Genomic DNA, 21,078 nt, shown 5'->3' on the forward strand with positions numbered 1-21,078 from the left:
AATTTCTTTCAGGTATCAGTAGATTACATAGCCTGTATTTCAAGGAGGTTTAAGTAAGTGCATGGCCTACTTTCCCACTCTATAGCACTCAGATTTCTCATAGCCTACAATCCCATGAGCCAAGCTTTGACAGGAGGTTTCATTGATCTTTTTTTTTTTTTTTTTTTGATTTTTCGAGACAGGGTTTCTCTGTGTAGCTTTGCGCCTTTCCTGGGACTCACTTGGTAGCCCACGACCGCCCGGCTTTCATTGATCTTTTGAAAGTCTTTTGTAATTCAAGCAGTTGAGAGACAGAATTCTCCCTGACTAAGACAGGCTCTTTTTGCAGGCCATTTTAAGGCTCTCAAAAGAAAGGTCTAGTATGGATTTTCCTTTTCTCTGTATAAAAGGTTGAAACTAAGTGGCATCTTCTATTACTTTTATTCCAAACAGAGAATTAAACTCTAATTGTATACAAGTGTACTGAATTTTGGCCTAAGGAATTTTAATGAATACAGCAGTTTCATATATGATCTTGATTTTTTTATCTTCCATAAAATTTCTGACTTATGATTAACTCTATTTTCTGGCTTTGTGTACAACTTTCCATTTCTATTTAGAAAACTCTACAGATTTTACCTCTTGACAAGAATTTATTTAGTCAGAAAACCTTTTTGTAAACTTCTTGTGAGAGAACTAATAAACACTGAATATTTCAACTCATTGAATTCATTGTATGTAAATTACATCTGTCATATAAAGAAACAAACTAAGATGATGTGTTTGCAAGTTATTAAAGTATCAAGTTTTTGGATGTAGGTTTTTGGCTTGTTTTAAGCACAACTTGCATTTTTTAACAAACATTCTTTTACACAATATTTTTAGTATCACAGTGTCAGAGATCTAAGGAATGTCACATTTTAGCAAGTTCTGGGGAAGATAGGGATTACAAAGACTTGGGGTAGGAAAATATGGGTAATAAAACCTACAGAGAAACATTTTTATGTTTTGTGATGTAATTAGCATTTTTAAGGCCCTGTAAAAACTTGGGGAGGCAAAAATGGTTATAATATCCTGGATGAATACGGGAAGATCAAGAAGAAGGAGAAATAAAAGAGGAAGTTGTAGGAGAAGATGGATGGATGGGTGGATTAATGGATAGAGATAGGTGATGAAAATATAGATAGATAGATAGATAGATAGATAGATAGATAGATAGATAGATAGATAGATAGATAGGCAGACAGAGAGACAGACACACAGACAGACACTTAGGAGTATATACAGTTTTCAGGCCATACACTACAGTGGTTATTGGGTCCACTGAAGGCAGGATGGACTCAGGACATTTTTCCTTTTTTCTCATATTGGTCAGAGAACTAGGTATGGTTGAAGAACTCAGAAATTTCCTTTTAGCATCTGTAGCCATTTAATTCTGGACAATTCTAGGACTTCTGGTTTCCAGAAATAGCCCTCAAATTTAGTTCCATTCCACTTGTCTCTCAGTGGTCCCACTTTTTATTTATGTTGATATGTGAGGTGAGGTGGGACAAATACTAGTTATCCAGGAGGCGCTGGCATTCTAGGCCCCCAAGAATCTTTCAGAATGAATGCTCCAGGGTTTGTGTAGAACTCTAGAAAAGGAATAAAGAATCCTTGTTGCAGCAGATGATGGAGAGGTTGAGACAAAACAGATTGGGTTCTAGCATGGTGATATGGATTGTTATAATAGAGAGAGGCAAGAGTTTCTGGTCCAGAAATATTAACAGGCTAGATACTCTGAAGATTACATTTAGATCACTTTTATTCTCAGAGCTGAGAACCAAGCCCAAGGCCTTGTGCTTGCTAGGCAAGCACTCTACCACTGAGCTAAATCCCCTTTGACAAATTTTTAAGGACATATTTTAGAGAAAAGTCAGAGGGAAATGGAGGATTTAAGACTACCAATGTCTGATATCATCTCATACTTTCCAGAATGTGATGGAATGATCATGTTTGCCTTTGGGGATGTTATTTTTATCAAGACAGCAAACTTAGCAGGGGGTTTCCTAGCATTGAGCTCAGAGTACAAGGACTTCCCACTCAATGACTAGTCTGGAATCCTTTAAGTAAAGTGGAGATGCAGCAAGCTGATGGAATGAAATGTAGAAGTGCCTGCAGTTGAAAGGTCAGGATGAGATGGGACACTCCAGAATGTTAATCGAGAAAAATCAGAATAAGGAAAATTAAATATAGGAGGAAGTCTGACAATGTGTGGGAAAAGTATTTGCTAATGCTTTGGTGATTGGTATTACACATCGTCCTCAGAGTATAAAAATAGTACAATGGGGTCCTTCTTTGAGAAAACATGCCCACATTTGATATGATGTTGTATATTAAGTTCAAGTCTCTGAAATCTTGTAAGAAAAAATGGCACATCATTGACCATGTTTCTGGAAAAAGAAATAGAGAAGAATTACTGAAGCAGATTTTGGTTAGAAATATGTTAAACATATATATATGTACCAATAAATGTATATACATACAAAATCATGAGAAAGAAAATCAGTAAAACAATCCAGACAGGAGTCCAATAGGGTCTGAATATTGATAGGCACAATTATCTTGATGCCTGCACTATCCACTTAATTCTAAATTCAGGCTGACAACAAGAACAATGCTGTTCTGATGAGGATGACCTCAGGGCTCCCTTTCTACCCTTATTCATGGGGCTGTAGATGGCAGCATTCAGCATTGGAGTGAACACACTGTTTACATCACCAAACCTACTGTAATTCTCTATGTTGATGTGTAAGAGAAGAACTGAGGCAAACTGACAGTCATGTCCCACATATCAGGCAGACCAGCTTTCAAGCACCAAATGCAAGTCATGGTTATCTGAAATATCAAGAGTATGAATATAGCCTCAGCGCAGTTTCCAGTGGTCTTTTGTCACCTTCAGCTTCTGGCTCTGCATTTTAGAAATTATGTAGACAGAAGAAATTACCTCAATAATTTTCATGTATAAAAAGCAACAGTCGGGCCGGGCAGTGGTGTCGCACGCCTTTAATCCCAGCACTCGGGAGGCAGAGCCAGGCGGATCTCTGTGAGTTCGAGGCCAGCCTGGGCTACCAAGTGAGCTCCAGGAAAGGCGCAAAGCTACACAGAGAAACCCTGTCTCGAAAAACCAAAAAAAAAAAAAAAAGCAACAGTCAGATTCATGATACAGTACTGCCTTGATTAATTTAATTATAACTCACATGGGAATATAATCAGTCAAATAAGAACACTAACATTTTCTTCACAATTCCTCCCAACACATAATCATATTTTATATAAAAATTGATGTCTCTTAAATGTTTGTAGCATATTACAACACTTGAAATAAAACAGTATCTTCTGGGCAGGACAGGACTACTGCACTCATGAGCTCCAAGGTCAAGCGGTCAACATTCTAGTATGGAAGAGAAAGGGGCTCACTGCCCCCACCCCTAACTGAGAAGCTGGTGACAGTGGATGGCTTTTGGAGGAGGAAGAGTCAGTTTACTTTAGGGTGCTGATGCCAGGTAGTTTGAACAAACTCAGCGATGGCTCTAACACATGAGCAGATGGGCATGCAGTGTTGCCCTAGATAGATGATTTAAAACAAAACAAAAGGTATGGATTTAGTAATGTTGGGATTAGAGGAGTGGATCAGGGCCCAGTTCAGAGGAATAAGGATCAAAATACACTGTATGCATAGATGAAATTCCGAAAGAATTTTAAAACTGTATTATTAAAAAGTTTGCAGTTCAATAGCATTAAAAATCTGATACAAACTTTTATCTTCTTAAAGAAAAGTGTGAGACAGTCACTGTCACCACAATTCAGATTTTTGACTTTGGACTAGAAGATTTTTTTTCCTGCAGACCCAGATGGTCATCCTGGCTCAGTTCATTCACTTATGCTTTTAACTATCTTCTTTTTACCTTTCTTAGGAAGAATTTCATAATACCTGTGATTATTATTGAGCATTTCCACAAATGTTTACATCATGTTCAGGAAAAGGTAATCTTAAGTGGCATTCATTTTCTTTCTTTTGATGAATAAATATTTGACTGTGAAGTACTCTGGAACCTAACTGAAACATGAACAATTAGGAAGTCATGTGACTCTGTTAAGGTTTTTTTTTGTTGGTGTGTGTGTGTGTGTGTGTTTGTTTTGTTTTTGTTTGTTTGGTTTTTCAAGACAGGGTTTCTCTGTGTAGCTTTGCGCCTTTCCTGGAACTCACTTGGTAGCCCAGGCTGGCTTCGAACTCACAGAGATCCGCCTGCCTCTGCCTCCCGAGTGCTGGGATTAAAGGCGTACGCCACCACCGCCTGGCATGTTTGTTTGTTTTTTAAGACAAGATTTATTTGTATAACTTTGGAGCCTATCCTGGAACTCACTCTGTAGACTAGGATGGTGTTGAATCAGTTAATTAATTTTAAGAAGAATTCATGAAAGAGGAGGGTTTGTATGAGCGAGAATTGTTGAGACCAAGATTGGAAAAAGCACAGGGACAAATAGCCAAACGAATGGAAACACATAAACTATGAACCAATAGCTGAGGAGCCCCCAAGTGGATCAGGCCCTCTCGATAAATGAGACAGTTGATTAGCTTGAACTGTTTGGGAGGCATCCAGGCAGTGGGACCTGGACCTGTCCTTAGTGCATGAGCTGGCTTTTTGTAGCCTGGGGCTTATGCAGGGACACTTGGCTCTGCCTGGGAGGAGGGGACTGGACCTGCCTGGACTGAGTCTACCAGGTTGAACTCAGTCCCCAGGGGAGTCTTTGCCCTGGAGGAGATGGAAATGGGGGGTAGGCTGGGGGGAAGGCAGGGGGACGGGAGGGGGGAGGACAAGGGAATCTGTGGCTGATATGTAAAATTACATTAAATTATAAAATAAAATTTAAAAAAATACATAAATAAATAAGAAGAATCCATTACTGTTTCCTTATTCCCTGTGGGCTCTAATTATTTTGGATACCTTCTGTCTTAGTTAGGGTTTCTATTATTGTGAAGAGACACCATAACCACAGCAACTTTTATAAAGGAAAACCTTTAATTAGCTGTGGCTGACAATTTCAGAGGTTTAGTTCATTGTCCTCATGGCATGACATGGAGGCATGCAGGCAGACATGGTGCTGGAGAAAGAGCTGGGAGTAGAGAAGGAGCTACATCTGGATCCCACAGGCAGCAAAAGTGTTCTGAAACACCAGGAGTGACTTTAGCATAAGAGGCCTCAAAGCCCTCCCCGCAGTGACATCCAACCTCCAACAAAGCAACCGTCCTAATGATGCCACTCCATATGAGCTGATGAGGGCCTGTGCCATTCAAATTACCACTCTGCCAAGCTGTCCTTAGAAGGCAGAATAAAACTGTTAGTTTGTTGGCTCTAATAGATATTTTTGAAGAGGAGAGGACTTTTATTTTAAAAAGGAGAGCATTATCATTGTTCTCCTTTGACAAATAAGAGTTTTGGAAGAAAAATAGTAAATGCAGGAGGAAAAATACTTTTTCCTTCTACCCACATTTAGTCCCTTGTTGGGGACTCCATAACAAAGCAGACAGAGAGGAGAAAAGCATGGAGACTTACCTAGTATAAACTTTCACAACACCAGATCCTTCCCAAGGAAGGAAAGCCCTCAACAAGTTCTGAGACCTGAGATTTTGTACTGGAGTTGATGGCAAGTGGAATGTTATAGAGTGTGTGACAAAATAAAACCATTATGAGCCAAGCAGGTGAATGGCAAATAGTGAGGGCTTTTGGCTCGTATCCCCTGTGTGTGCCTTCATCAGTCTTCAGATGTGACGCTGCTCCTTTCCTTCCTCCATAGAGGGACATGTGGTGCTTCTGACCTGTTTCAGGAAATGTCAGGAAGCCCTTTCTAGATTTTATGAGCAGCTTCAGGGTAAAAGCACAGTCCTTCCTCACATTCATTCTTCTGCTCAAATTCTTCCTATGACTAGTCACCAGGTTTTGAGATAGCATATTCTGAACACCATCAAATATGAAATAAAGCCAAAGGTCTGGGTATAATTTCTAAATGAGTAGTTGCATTCATATATGTCCTGAAATGCAACATTTAGAGCAATTATGAATTTAAACATTAACATTAGTATATCCTGTTCTGTACACATCATTTTGCATCATCTTTTCAGTAATTCTTATTTAAAAATGATCAAGAGATTGAAATGTATACGTTAATTCATCTAATTGGAATGTTTTTCATTAAGTCTTTGAGACTTTAGGATTTAGAAGGTTAACTTCTGAAGTACCTGGGAAATTTCATTTTGACACTTGTAATGTTATATTTAGATATGTGTGAACACTACTATAACTGATTAAATGCTAGAACCTGGACTGTCCACAGGGCCATACACAGCACTAGTAACCCATAGTTTTACAACAGAAAAATGCATGAGAAACACAAGATTGATTCTCAGAGGCACAATGCCAAGAAGGAACACGCTGTTTCATTACCTCACCCTGGAATCTTGCTTGGTGATGTTTAGTATTCAGTGGTTGTTTCCATTATGAACTCACTCACCTGCATGGCAGAGTAACTTCACTTTTGCCTTTTCCTGTCTATTACTCTGGGCAAGCAGTTTCTTCCAGCTAGACAGATAACAGTCCTTCCATCAATAATCTTTCTCCCAGGGTTAGCTTTAATTAAGAGCATCCATCATTTGAAACAAATGTCTGCACAAATCATTCACAGTGTACTTTGATATACATTGTTCTCTAAATTTTAGAACCATCAAAACCCCTCTAAGGCAAATCTTCAAGTTGATCATGAAAAGTACCAGGGAAGGGACACTGAGATGGCTACTTAGGTGAAAAGAGAGTTTCATTCTCCCAATTTGTTTCTTTGTCTTCACATGAGCAGAATGACAGAATAGTATTGTTTGTCATCTGTCTGTCTATCATCTATCTATCTATCTATCTATCTATCTATCTATCTATCTATCTATCTATATTCCCCTTCTCTCTAAATAAATATATTGTTTTTAAAGTACCCATCAGTAGATTTTCATATATTCATCGTATGAATGTTTATTTTTTAAAATGACTGAATAAACAAATACTGTTTAAAATCATGGGAAAATCACCCTTGCTAGGAGATAATAGTTTTTAACCATAGCCAAAAGAGAATCTGCCCCTTAACTTTGTGGCTATGAAACTCTCAATCCTTCCCTCATAAAAGTGTGAATTTCTACTTTGTTTTAAAGGACCTATCATTTAATGTTCTCAAGTCCGTCTGTTCATTTGGTAGAACCATTGGCTTTGTGCACTGTGCCTGTGTGAAGAAGATAGCGCTGTGGTGTGAGGCTAGTGTTTGTATTCATGTCATAAAGATGTTGACAATTTAACTCACTCCAGGCTCAAAATTGTTGTAAATAGAGAGGGAGGAGGAAACTAATGTGAGAAAAGTGGCAAATTTTCATATCCCTTTCTCCTAGTTTGTTTCTCTTCTGTTTCTGGAGAAATAAAAGTGGTGTTGTCTTATTGGGTAGGACAGTTTCCCAATGCTTACACCAACCCTATCAATCTTGGTAGGCACACATGCAAACCCAGAGCTATGGAAGCAAGGGAAGAAGTATCTTGAGTTGATGGAACCCTTATGTGTCCCTCATTACTCCATTTTCTCAGCACAAGAGATGATTATATACACACGCTCATTGGTCAATGCCAAGACATGCTAAGCATGTGTTAGTCAATGGCATCGGCTAAAAGAGATGTTTTCATCACAGTGATTTAACTACTTAGTAAAGAAGTAGCATTCCCTCTTCATTATGCAATTTGTCTTTCCTATATCCCCACAGGTCTAAATTTGAAGTTTCCTATCTGAGGGTGTCCACCTGATGAGTACTGCAATGATGAGTCTCTTTATTGGAAGGTAATGTACAGGATTCTAAAAAGTGGAGTAAATCACGGTTCTATGAAGGTTCAGATGGCCAAGGACCCATTTTCCATAACAGACCAAAACCATAGGTAGACAAGGAGAAACTCTTCAAATGCTGTTCTTTGGCAACTTCTGCTGTTTTACCTGATGGGGAGCACCAGTAGGGACAGTGACTAGGCAAGGACAATGACAAGTGGTTTCTTCTAGTGTTATATTTCTCCTGAAGCCCAATGGATCAGGAACTTTATGGGATTTATCACACACATGTGCCCATTCCCAGCATTACTGATTTCATCCTGGACTGTGAGACTCTTGTTCTAGGAGACATGATCATGCATTTGAACTCTTATGATACCCAGAGCTTTAGGTCCCCTTCTCTGGCTGCTCATAGACTTCTTTTTCTTTAGTCTTACCTCTGTTTTTTGTTCATTTCATTTCTGATGGCTGCCACTTTCTTCTGCCTTTGCTGTTATTGAAGGATTCAAGGATTTCTGCAGCTGAGACCCTCTCTCAACCCTGTACTGCCATTGGGAGTAATACCCAGAGTGCTATCCTTAGTCATTTTATTTCTGGTATCTGCTTGGGACATTCAGTACACCAGGAACAAAGTAGGCCTCTTGGAAATATTTCATATGTGGGGAACCGAGTGCTTGTTTTCTAAACACTGCACAGGAAGTCTCATTCCTTCATTAAAATACCCCTTTTCATATTGAGAAATAAAATACTACTGGGAAATAACATCGTTTGAATGGGAAGGAGGGAGGGTCACCTGCCTCAAATACAGGAGCATGGAAACACACCCGGGAAGATCCTGCAGGGCTGGTTACAATGTTGGAATTGGGTTGGGGGTACACTCAGAGAAGCCACATGCCTAGCTGTTGAAAACTGCCTCAGAGGTGCCTCAGCAGATAGACAATATACCTGTCAGGATGCTGTGATGAACGGCTGGCAGAGGTAACTTGAACAGTGCAGCCCCCAGGAGAAAAATCCCTCAGGTTGAGTGTGGTTCCCTCCATTCTGCACTTAAGAGACCAAAACGAGATAGATTGCATGCCTCTGTGGGATACACATTGAGATTAACTGTTGAAAAAAGAAAAGGCAGCCAGGCAGTGTTGGTGCATGCCATTAATCCCAGCATGCGGGAGTCAGAGGCAGGTGGATTTCTGTAAGTTCGAGGTTAGCTTGGTCTACAAAGCAAGTTCTAGAACAGCCATAGATATGACACAGAGAAACTTTGTCTCAAAAAATCAAAAAAAGAAAAAGTAAAAGAAAAGGCAAAGGGGGAAAAGACAATAGCTGTGGACATGGCTCAGTTGGCAGAATGATTCCTACCATGTAGAAAGCTTGGGGTTCAATCACCACCCACACTCAACAAGTTCCCACTTCTTTAGTCCACACAGGAGGGACTAGAGAGTTCAGAGTTTGTTCAGCCAGGATATTTCTTCTAATCATAGAGCAGTTTCTGTGCCTAGAGAGGTGAGGAGGTTTGGGTGCATCCTCTGGTACACTGTGATTTTCATTAATTACTTGATGTCTCACAAAGGCAAGTTTAAATTTTTGTTGAGTTCCTGTCTCTGTCAATGAACAAGGAAGGATGTGGGGCTTTTCATTTCACCAGCATACTGACAATGTAGAGTTCCAACCCAAGCTTTTGCTCCTCATTTGTTTTTGAATTCACTTCCTAAGTGTTTAAGGCTCTGCCATTTCAGTATTAGAGGAAGTTGAGGTTCCCAGCAGCAGCCATGCTCACAGAGTCCACACAGAAGTGTCTCTGTGAGAAACATGACCTCCTCCTGGACATCACTACTTCTTGAGTATACTGAACAGACTGCCTGATAGTGCTGAACACAATCAAAGCAGAAGAATATAAAATACACTTCTATTCCACCTGGCAAGATAGAAAACCAAGTCTAAACTTAGGTTAATGTACAGGAATCTCTGGGATACTTGTGGAAATGAGGGATTACTTCCCTGTCACTCGTAATTGGGAACTGGAATCCATATAACAGTTCATATGAAAATAGAAGGATTAACTATGTTAAGTTCATAGTACAGAAATTCTTTCCTATGAATATATTCTTTCTCCTCCATCTATTAAAAACACATCAAACATCATGCCATACATGATGGTTCATGCCTTAAATTCCAGGACTAAGAGATGTAGCAGGAATCTTAAAGAGTCTTATTAATAAAATCAAACCTGAACCAGATATTGGGGTGAACACTTGTCAGGGACCAAACATGAACCATGGAAAAGTACTAGCTGGGCCAGAGAATAAGCCACAGGCCCTAAACCAGATGCCCCCAAAGAAAAAGAACATCCTGTGGTCAGGTAGCATAGCAACAGAACAATGGGCCCTGACCAGTGACCTTATCACCTAGCACAAAATCCTGCAGCCTCATGACCTGCACATCCCCCTTCACCTGCAGTCCCCCCTCAACTGCATATCCTGCACCCCTACTCTCCTTCCTGCCCTCTCCCCCCTCCCATGCTATATAAGCCTTGCTAAGGAAAACAAAATTTGCAGCTTGATCAGAACCCTGTCTTGCTGTCTTTCTTTGTGTCTCCTGTCCCTTTCATTCTCTCCCACAGGTGGGTCACCCCGGTTGAGACCCTGCTGGCCCGGGCAAACACTGGAAGATCAGCGAGATGGAACAAGCCACAGCTAACCTCACCTGGCCAGCTTCTCAGCTGATCTTGTTTCCTCAGACTGGAAGCCTCTGTTCCTCATATCTGAATGGCTCTCAGCTGAACTGCTGCTCAAAACCTAAAAGCTTAACCAGCCAAACGCTTAACCAGCCAAATGCTTCTAGTTTCTGGTCCTCACGCCTTATATACCTTTCTGCTTTCTACCATCACTCCCTGAGATCAAAGGCTCACTTTCTGGGATTAAAGGTGTGAGTCACCATGCTTAGCTGTATCCTTGAACACATGGATTTCTGCTTCTGGGATGGTAGGATTAAAGGCATGTGCTACCACTGCTTAACTTCTATGTTTAATATTGTGGCTGTTCTGTCTCTGACCCCAGATAAGTTTATTATGGTGCACAATATTTTGGGGAACAAAATACTACCACACAGAAAGCATAGACAGGTAGTGTCTGTGAGTTCAAAGTCAGCCTAGTCTACAGAGTGAAATTTAGGATAGTCTTGGCTGTAGAGTGAGATCCTGTCTCAAAAGACAAAACGAAAACAATAAAAAGAAGTTACCCAAAAAAAGGTGAGGCATAGTGATGTACACTTGTAATCCCAACACAATGGATGCAGAGGCATTTGGATGTCTGTAGGCCAGCACAGGCTACATGATGAGTTTCAGGACTACATACAGAGACCCTGTCTCAAACATCAACAATAAGAATAACAAAAAGAAACTGAATAACACATGAACCTACACATGAGAATAGTTTGTGAATGTTTCAGTAAGTTTCTAATATCCAGGACACTAAAAATCTCACTTCATTTTCATTTTATGTGTATGGGTGTTTTGCCTGAATGTATGTCTCTGCAGCACATCATTGCACTGCCCAAAGAGGTTGGAAGAGGGCAAAATGTCTTCTGGAACTGGATTTAAAGAGGGCTGTGAACTACCTTTTGGTGAGTGAACTGCAACCTGGGTACTCTGCAGAGCAATCATACAGTGAAATTTTTATTAATATATCTGAGTAGTAGGTCCCAGTAATTCATACTTTGAATTACAACTTGCAGAATATTCCAAGGTCAGTATTTGTTGCTCTGTACATTTAGCAGAGGTTACCATTTCTAATGGGAGCAGTGCATTCAGTAACTACTTGATAAAATAACATGTACACTTGGTGCACATGCACTTTCCAGGTATTTCTGGTTCCTACCTATGTGGAAAGGTGCTGATGTCTATGTACCATCATTAATACAAGGCTAACATTTTTATTTTAAATATTGGGTTAATTTAGTTTTATGTTCATATTTTTATTTTAAGTTTTCTGAGACAATTCTATTCCTGGAAAAGTATCCTAAGTTCAGCCCAAGACAAGGGCTGCAAGCATCAAGCATGAAGAATTTGCACAGACTTAATGGTAAATAGTCATAGATCCCTTAAGGACCCATCTGTTAGGATATCTGTAAGTAAGTTCTATGAAATCTTTTTAGAAAATAAATGTGAAGGTAACATAAAGGGCTGTAGTTGTTAGGGCACATCACTCACTAATGTTAAAGCAAAGGGATGATGGCTGCATTAGCCCATTCTCTGATGATTTAGCCAAACTCCCGATGGTGTGTACTATGCAAAGAAGGGAAATGTTAAGCAATAGAAGACCCAAGTTGCATTTTTCTAAAGAGTACACACTTAGGAAAAAACTCTCTTGGATCCAGAGAGATCAGAAGTAATTATGTTTTGGGTACATCAGTTTTCTTTTCTAGGCAAATATCTAAGCAGAAATAATACATTTACATTCCTCACAATATTAAGGGCTTTAAGAGGCAGTGGACAAAAACAGAACTGGGTCTTTCCTGCAAGCTTTGTGTGTCCTGGGATGATATTAGAGAAGATGTCTTGCTTAGTATGGTGATTATTTGCTGTCCCTGCATCTCACTTCCAGCATCAGCAAGGTTCTAGAGTGATCAGGCAGATGACCTGGGCATCTCCATCCACATGAGTGTTTGTGAATTTTCTCTTGGCTTCTGAGGTCAGACTTGAGGGTTGTGAAACTAAGCTGCATCCTGTGGACTCTAAATGAGCTTCAGGAGACTGTCTCCTGGTTACCTGAAGGGTGTAAAGTGAAGGAAAAAAGCTAGCTGACCAATGAGACCCTCTTTTCTGCAGAGTGATGGGTTAGGGTTGTCATCCAGAGACTGATAATCTCAAGACTACATTTTGAGAATCTGCTAGGCAAAGTCTTATCTATCAGTTCATTTTTTGAACACCTTCCATGAGCCAAGGGTAGGCTGGGGGAAAGCATTGTGAAGGTCAGGTGCTGGCCCATGTCAGCTGAATCTCAGGGCATTTGGAAGACAATGAATCCTCTTTTGGTATGAAACATCAGTGAGATAAGAGGTAGGCACATACAGAATGTTTTTGTGTATATTTGGCTAGAGTGGATAGGTATATCTTCTGGGCTGGGGAAATGTGTTCATGGAAGTATGATGTCTCACAATTAAGTATTGAAAAGGCCAAGCTGTCTGAATTCCTAAGGATACAACTGGCTCCAGGCCTCCTTCTTAGTTGCTGGAATTTGCAGGCAATCCTTTATATCTTGCTTTCTAGATCTTTTCACATCTCAGATTGATTTGCAAAGTCATATCTCTCACATTTTCTCTCTATCTCACTTCTCTCCTCTGTTTCTTTACCCCAGCACTGCTCTGCATGTTCATAAAAATTTTCATACCAGTTTTGGCACATGCTTTTCTCTTATATTTCAATAGGTCCTCAACGTGGTCTCTACAAGACCTATTTAGAAATAAAGTTAATAATCACATTTACAGGATTGGGGCTTCAGCATCAGAAATAACAGAGATCAGCTGATAGACTTCATCAGCCCTTGGTTCCAAGGAACGTGCTTTGGTGGAGAAAGTCCAGAGATCTAGAGAACGTGCATTCTAGGCTGACAATGGGGCGGATCCTCTTTACAGGGACTGTCAAAAGTAGAGAGGTGAGGTTAGGCTATAACAAAGCTCTTTGATTCAACAACCCTGAGGCTCTCTCCTTGCCTGTCTTCTCATGATCTCCTATATGTATTTGACCCAAAGATAGCAGTACCAACCATTCCCAAGCATGTAGAGTGTAACAGGTGGCTCCAGACCAAGGAATTTAACTTTTGTTTGCTGGTTGGAACACCATAATAGTGATGTACATCATGTTCTATCCCATGATTATTGTATGCCTGGTGTGTGTGTGTGTGTATGTATGCATGTGCATGTGTGTTTCCCACTCAAGGTGCCTCTACATAGCCTAGACTGAGCACTGACTTGCCACTGACCTTTTCTTTGTCTATTGATTCAAGATATGGACCATCATATACTTCCTAGAACTGTTTGTTCTAAAGATCTGAGGGCTTAACTGGGCGCATGTGTCTACAGCCAGACCTGTAAAGAGCTAATTGCTGGGAGTCATCCCTGGCGGTGGATGGGTCCAACAAAGGATGTAAGGCATCAGAGGGGAAGGAAGTGAGCCAGGCCATGGTGGTTGAGAGAATCTTGCAGCCTGACTGGCTAGCAGCCAGAGTGTTTCTTTATTTATACAGAATTTAGTTATCAGGAACTAGAACATATCATTTTTTGTTTTGGACTCATGTTTCACTTCCTTTTGCTCATCTTTTAGTCATCATTAATAAACCATGACAGAATAGAGTTATTATTTCCAATAATTTTCCTTCAAGTTTTGACATCATTAATAAACAGTTATCATTCTTACTCATTAACCCCATAGCCCAATTTTTGGAGAATCTAGAGGCATTTGACAGCCTGTGCTCAGGCTGGTTGCTTTGGTTGCTTCAAGGACACTAGACCAAAACAAAATCTTCAGCCACCCTGGGCATTTTGCCATATCTCAAGCAATGTATTATTAACTCTCAGTGGTCAGAGTGCCCAGGAAAAATCCTCAGACAAAAGCTGCTGAAGTTACTATTCAAATTCTGGCATAATACAATCAATGTTCACATTTATATCTTTATAGAATTTGTCTATATGTTTAATCCTGGCATTCTGTTGCTCCTTGGTCATATGACATTATAGTGGCTCTACATGAGCTAACTTCTAAGAGAGGGAGGTCCTCATACTTTTATCATCTTTCCCCTTCATACTTTGCTCATCAGTATGTCTCTGTGTAGGGTAGAGTTGTATGTCACATAATTGTCTGAGTGTACAGTGGGAAGAGCCTTGTAATCTGAACTGTGGCCAACTCCTCTAGCCCATGGGATCTTGTTGACCTTTTTGAATTTACTTTGTTTTGAATATCTTGTTCCAGTGTAAGTACAGGGACAGATGTTTCAAGAGTGTCTCATAGCCTCATGAAGAGACCTCTGGCTTCTTTATGTGTCACAACCTCCCAGGTGTAAGGAAGACCTTCAATAGATAAGCATATCTCCCTAAAAGTGGGGCAGGAATAGTATGTTCAGGACTTTCCTGGGTAAGCTTAGAAGCAGCATTCCTGGGAGAAGGCATAAATGATTCATAAGGAATTTTCCATCAACCCAATATCCTCAAATTGTACAAATATGAAAAGTGCCCCAAGTATGTAACAGGTGGAGATGAAAACCAAAGGTGGCATGGCAGCCATGATGTGGCTCAGTTTTGCCTGATCTTTGTCACGCAGCTGGCTTTATAACTTCTGCCATTCCATTCAGATATGGATGTGCCAGCTAATCACATCTTCACTCACAGCCTCATAGCTTGAGTGAGCTCTGTTTACTCTCAAGGGGAAATTTTTATCACTACCTATGTGACTTCTCTTTGTTTTGAACTCACGAATCTCTAAGAGTCTGAGGATCTTCCCTCATGATGTTTACTTCAGAGGACTCATCACTCCTACTCCCCATCATCCTGACCCAATTTCTTAGCATCATTTATTTCTCATCATTCTGAGTATGGCTCTGAAGCAGGGGAAGAGCCATTCCTGTACAGTGTTTTGAAAGTGAGCCTTCAACTCCCCATAGATAGTTTCTAATGAAGCAGAGAACCAGATCTCTGACTTTGGAAGGAGCGTGTGCCAAAGAAGTTTGTGTGTGACCCCCCAGAGGGACTTCTGATATGGCACCTTGGTTTCAGATCATTTTGGAGTGAAGTAGTTATCAGGGAGATAAAAGCTGTACTGTGGACATCAGCCAACTCCTCCCTGGACATTCTCCTGTATCCTGGAGAGCCCTGGCATTCCATGTGATGTCACCAGTGTTGTGGTAACACCAACTGCCACTGGGGCATCTGTTCATTGCCTAAAGGTTTCACTTGCAGCCATGCTGGCAAGACTGAGCAGGCTCCTTGGGAGACGGAAGGCAGAACATAACGAGACTAGAGAGAGGAGGAAGGAAGCTGGCCTTCATTCTCAGAGCCACACATCAAGAAATAAATGGTTCTGGGGAAAGCGCAGTGAGTCCTGAACAAGGGATGGGGAGCTTCCTGAAGGAGGAAAGGCTTCAGTTAGGTTTTTCACAATGGGACACAGGATCTTGGAGCTGTTTGGAAGTAATGGACCTATTAAGCTTCTCTGAGTTCCTAATAAGCAGACCTGGAGTTGAGGATTTCTGGTGGTTAGTTTGGCAGAGATCCAGGAATGGTCAAGCCTGCAGCTGCTCTGCTCAGGGCCTCTGCTTTCACTCCGAGTGGGAAGAAGCATGGGAGGGAGAACGAGGCTTCAGTTACAGCACTGAACTTCACCCTCAGTGGACATTGTTTGGTTGTGTGATGCTAATAACAGGCAGAGTCAAGTCCCTTGGCCAGAGTGGGAGGTTCTCATTTTACCTCATAGCCACTTGCAGGGCAGGAGCCGCCAAGCATTGTTGCATTTCAGTGACCCCTAAGGTTCCTGAGTTCCTGCCCGCTCACTAGCCAGTCATCTTTTCTCTAACTTGGGTGCAGGAATGGGCCATCACTCTTCCTGCAGGTGTTTGTTCTTGGTGTCTGAGGGCTCACCTGAGGATGCCCAGTCCTTAGGTATCTCCCGTCTGTCCTGTCACTAGGTGATCACACTTTTGCTCACATCATGATGGATGGACTGTACTCTGCTGAAGTTTTGGAGAAATTTTCATCATTACCTATGTGACTTATTTTTGGTCTGACAGGACACTCATAATCTCCCCCCACTCACCCACAGTGTAACATCCGTGTTCAACTTTCCTGATATCTTCATTCACTTCCTGGAACTTATCTTCCTCCCCCATCATCCTGAGCTGATTTCTTAGTATCCTTTACTTCTCATCTTATTGATTAGAGATCTTAAGGAAGGGAAAAGCCCATTCCTGGAGAGTGTTTGGAAAGTGAGTCTTCACCTCCACAGGTTGACCTAGTGAAAAGTTTCTAATGAATCAGAGATCTCTTGATGCTGAAGGTGCTGAAGGCCTTCCCCTGTGTCTCAAGGAAGGCTACTGGAAAGGGAAGCTTGGCTTTTAGTGAATTGAGGAAGAGATAGTTATCAAATAAGTGATGACAGTTGGCAGTGACTCTAACAGTCCCTCCTCTGAACATTCTTTTGTCTCCTGGAGAGCACTTGACAAGATCTGTGAATTCACCATGGTTGTGGTAACACCATCCGTCCTTGGGGCATACATTAAGTGCTTATAGGGCTCACCAGAAGACATGTTGGCAAGATTGAGCATGCTGAATGACAGAGAGATCTGGCTTTCTAAGGAGGAGGTGAGGCTTGAGGTGGACTTTCCAAAAATAGGGTTCAGTAGCTGGGGGTCTTAAAAAGAGATAGGTCTATGCTGCTTCTCTGGATTCCTGAAAGGGTAGACTCAGAGTCAAGGATTCTTGATGGTTAGTTGGCAGAGAGCCAGGAGTTGCCAAGACTGCAGCTGCTGTTCTGGGAGTTCCTTAATTTCATTTTGAGTGGTAAAGAAGGCCAGCAGGAGTCACAGACTAAGGAGGTGTCAGGGTAGGGTGTTCCTACAGTTCATTGTCAGTGGATTCCTTTAGGTTCCATGGGTATCTGATGTGAGTACCAAGGAGGGAAACTCCCTATCCATGCACTAAGATCTTAGACATTCAGTTACTTTTAGTCCTGGACACAGGTGAAAAGGGATTGGTGGTGCTAAGCACTAGGGACTTCAGGACTTTGCTGTCTCACATCAGATATGAGCTGATATTTCCAGAGCTGCATGGGTGGGTAACATATGCCTTCCAGGGACAGTGGAGCTGCAGTAGGGGCTGGTGCACATATCTAGCCAAAGTGACTGGGGACAGAGACATGGCTTCTGAGCCCCAACTTGAGGACAGCTGTCCTGCTCTTTGGGTCTTCACTGGGTTCCATGCATTCCCTCTTTCTCAGGCCTCTTCTTGGGACTCAGCATGATCTCTCCTGGCACTGTGCCATACAGTCATACAAATTCACTTATGTTCATCTTTATACAGGGATTACTGGAAAGGCATCAACTCCAACCTCCCTCACTGCGCAAGAACAGCAGATGAACAAGGTGGATAGACTGACCCGTCAGCTACAGATGATGACCAATGAGAGGAATGAACTCTCTATAATCCTAGCCAATTTCACTGACAATGATTTGAACAACAGGTAGTCATTATGTCCAGTTCTATGGTGATTATCTTGATCCTACTGAGTGAACCCCAGCAATCCTCAGGTCATTGGAGGCTGTACCTTCAGGGTATCCTCATGCCCAGGCTAATTTTTCTGAGTGCATCTGAGAGGCAGAACAGAAGCTTAGTTGGGAGTGAGATGGGGATACAGGCTGCCCTGCTTTATCCAAATGAAAAGCAGAGCTTGTGGCCTGAATCACAGTCTGGGATAAGGGCAGTAGTGTGTGAGCTCTTACATGCATTTCAAGAGTCTTTAACAGGTGTTGGCTTATGGAGATGCTATGTGCTGTGAGTTTATGGTGACTCTTTGTTCTGACCAGCAGGTGCTTGGGTGCTGGTGGCTGTTGGAAGCAGCAGGAGGGGCCAGGTGCCATCTCAGTGTGTGCTTGAAGGCTGAACTTCTTCACTGCTCCTCTCTGGTCTTGATCCTTATACTCTGAGACAATGCTACCTCCCTACATTTATTTGGCACCGTGTGTGTGTGTATGTGTGTGTGTGTGTGTGTGTGTGTGTGTGTGTGTGTGTGTGTGTGTGCATGTGTACCCAATCCTGGCAGTTGGAGGTCTCTGGCAGGACATGTGGTTCTTCCTGTGTCAGGAAGTTTCCAGGCAATGTCAGTAACTCACTGTGAGCAACAGTGTTCTTGGCCTGTGTGCTCATGTTGGCAGCCCATTGGAATCCACTGGAGACTTATAAATTTATCCTTAAGTTGAGTCTACTCCCTGAAAATACTGATTATTTGATCTGGGCATCCATATAGCAATAGGAACCTGGGATCAAAAATCCCCATTCTGAAGACACAAACAACATTATCATACATTTCTGGTGGGCCCAGACTTGTGACACAGACCCCTGAGGACTTCTTGGAGAGCTAATCAATTCCTCCAGACCCAGTGATGGCACCCATGCAGCCCTGGCTCACTCCCCTAGCACCACCTGACTGCTGGTCTGAGGCCAGGACAGCGAGTTTAATAAGCACCACATTGTCTTAATTTATAGGTTCTATAATGTGACATTAACTGTGCTGGGGTAGTTGAGGACACCGCCTGAATTCATATGGTCATTGGGTCCTGTGTTCATGGGGTTCTTTGTTCCTGGGCCATGCCCTACCACAGGCTCAATTTCGAGCTGGAGATGCTGAATATGGAACATAAAAAAGTGATGATGGACCTGGAGAAATTCCCTAGTGAGATAAGTGAGGCCTTGAACAAGTGCAAGGAGTTGACCGAGGAAACTGTCTCCTGCAGGTGAGTAACTGACTTCACTGTGACCCCATTACTTGGGAGTGACTGCTTTTTACCATGTTTTTGTCTTTGAACCAAAGTGAGGCCTTTTGTTCTCGCCTGTGAGCCCCATAGCAAGCAGTCTGCCTTGCGCTCTTGACTTGGGCCTCTTGGACCAGTTTTGCTAAGAGTGAAGTGTCTGTGAGCCACTCCCATCATTGTCCTGCCAGCCTCAGAGGCCTCTAGATAGAAAAACTATTAGCACCATGATGGGGTACCAGGCATTTGTGTGTCTCTGGGGCTCTGGCAGGGGCTTACAGAGCTGGTTCCCATGGGACCCAAAGATGGAATCTATTCCCATTGGATCTTCTGTCCTCCATCAAGAATGTTTACCCTCTACCTGCTGTTGTTTTCCCAATACCATGAACAGTTAAGCACATGTTGGGGGAGGCAAACCGTGCTCTCAGAAGTACATGGATCCCTTTCAGTTTCAGGGTTTTCAGAAACAGTCTGAGTCTCTCTGGAATTTGGCTCTTCTCTGGCTTTGCCAGCTACTAGATTATGCTGGCATGGCTACAGTGGACTCTAGTCTGGGCATGGGACCTTGCATGGATGATGTGGGAGTGGCATATGGAGGCTGGATGGGGCTCACCTTGTTCTTTGTGGTGGTTCAGCATCCTTCACAGCCAGCTCCTGAGTGAGCGGACTCATCTGAAGGAAGAAGTGAGCATCTTGAGAGAGGAGAACCGAAAGCTGAGGGGGGAGCAGATTTCACTACAAGAGTCCTGTGAGGAGATGAGGAGGCTCTGTGGGGAGGCCCATGAGAAGATCTATGACCTCTGGGCCAAGGAAAAGCAGGTAGGCTGAAGTATTGTGTGCAGGCTGCCCACCATGTTTAATCATACAGATGTGCATTCACATGCAAACACACACACACACACACACACACACACACACACACACACACACACACACACACACTCACACACTCATGGGACCGTCCACCCACTTATCCATCACATCACCAACATCTCATCCAATTGTTGGTTTCTGTGATCATTCCTAAGTCTTTCTGGAGAGTTAGCCTCTTATGAGATCACAGGTTGGAAACAGCTTTGAAGGAGCAGTGCCCTGTGAAAATGCCAAAGGAGTGGTTCTCATTGTCACCCTTTTTGTCTTCTCTCATATGTTACATCTCAACATCAGTTCCCCCTCCACCCCTCCTCCCACTCCTTCACCCCCAGATCCCTCCTACCCCAGGTCCACTCCCCCTTAATTTCCCTTCAAGAAATAGCAGGCCTCCCATGCTTTTATTTAATTATTAAAATAATATTGAACCCCTGGCTTTGCAAATGCTTGTTACATATTCTAACAATGAGCTATATCCCCCATCTTTTAAAATCTTGATTAATGGTCACACCAAGTTGCACAGATTAACTTTGAACTCACAGTAGAGTCCAGACTAGCCTTTAATATTCAGTTCTTCTGTCTCAGCCTCTGAGTAGCTAGGATGATGGGTATGTATCACAAACTCAAACCTAGTCAAAATACTTCAATTAAAATTAATAGTTAAACCAAATGTCAAAGGTCAATGGATTACAAATATGTATTTTTAAGACATAGGTGCTAAATTATTAGTGATCTCAAAAACATCAGTGAAAATATAATTTAGATGTGTCATCATTAGTAGACAGGTAGCTTTAAAAAGAATAACATAAAGGTTGCTTTTCAAGAATATTTCTTGGGAGTC

At 42.0% G+C, this 21,078-nt stretch overlaps 1 protein-coding gene and 1 long non-coding RNA gene across 11 annotated transcripts in view; one reads left to right on the top strand and one right to left on the bottom strand.

Annotated features, from left to right (window-relative positions):
- The window catches only part of LOC121830722 (disks large homolog 5-like), a 249,446-nt gene that overhangs the window by 219,638 nt on the left and 8,730 nt on the right, over positions 1 to 21,078 (top strand). For 3 of the 10 annotated variants that reach the window (XM_076554250.1, XM_076554251.1, XM_076554246.1), the window contains 6 exons: positions 3,936 to 4,005; positions 7,808 to 7,881; positions 10,481 to 11,481; positions 17,923 to 18,082; positions 19,221 to 19,352; positions 20,003 to 20,186. In XM_076554250.1, the coding sequence (XP_076410365.1) occupies positions 11,436 to 11,481; positions 17,923 to 18,082; positions 19,221 to 19,352; positions 20,003 to 20,186 (522 nt within the window). In that variant the 5' untranslated portion in view covers positions 3,936 to 4,005; positions 7,808 to 7,881; positions 10,481 to 11,435. Of the gene's footprint in view, positions 1 to 3,935; positions 4,006 to 7,807; positions 7,882 to 10,480; positions 11,482 to 15,164; positions 15,943 to 16,813; positions 17,206 to 17,922; positions 18,083 to 19,220; positions 19,353 to 20,002; positions 20,187 to 21,078 lie in introns of those variants that run through there. The other 7 variants (XM_076554244.1, XM_076554243.1, XM_076554249.1 and 4 more) reach the window with 6 other exon arrangements.
- Positions 5,024 to 5,644, bottom strand: LOC143269223 (uncharacterized). The gene is made up of 2 exons (XR_013045655.1): positions 5,577 to 5,644; positions 5,024 to 5,187 (listed from the first exon to the last, which is right to left on the bottom strand). It is a non-coding gene; the product is annotated as an uncharacterized LOC143269223 (long non-coding RNA).

This window comes from Peromyscus maniculatus, chromosome 18, assembly GCF_049852395.1.
Source record: "Peromyscus maniculatus bairdii isolate BWxNUB_F1_BW_parent chromosome 18, HU_Pman_BW_mat_3.1, whole genome shotgun sequence".
NCBI classification, from domain to species: domain Eukaryota; kingdom Metazoa; phylum Chordata; class Mammalia; order Rodentia; family Cricetidae; genus Peromyscus; species Peromyscus maniculatus.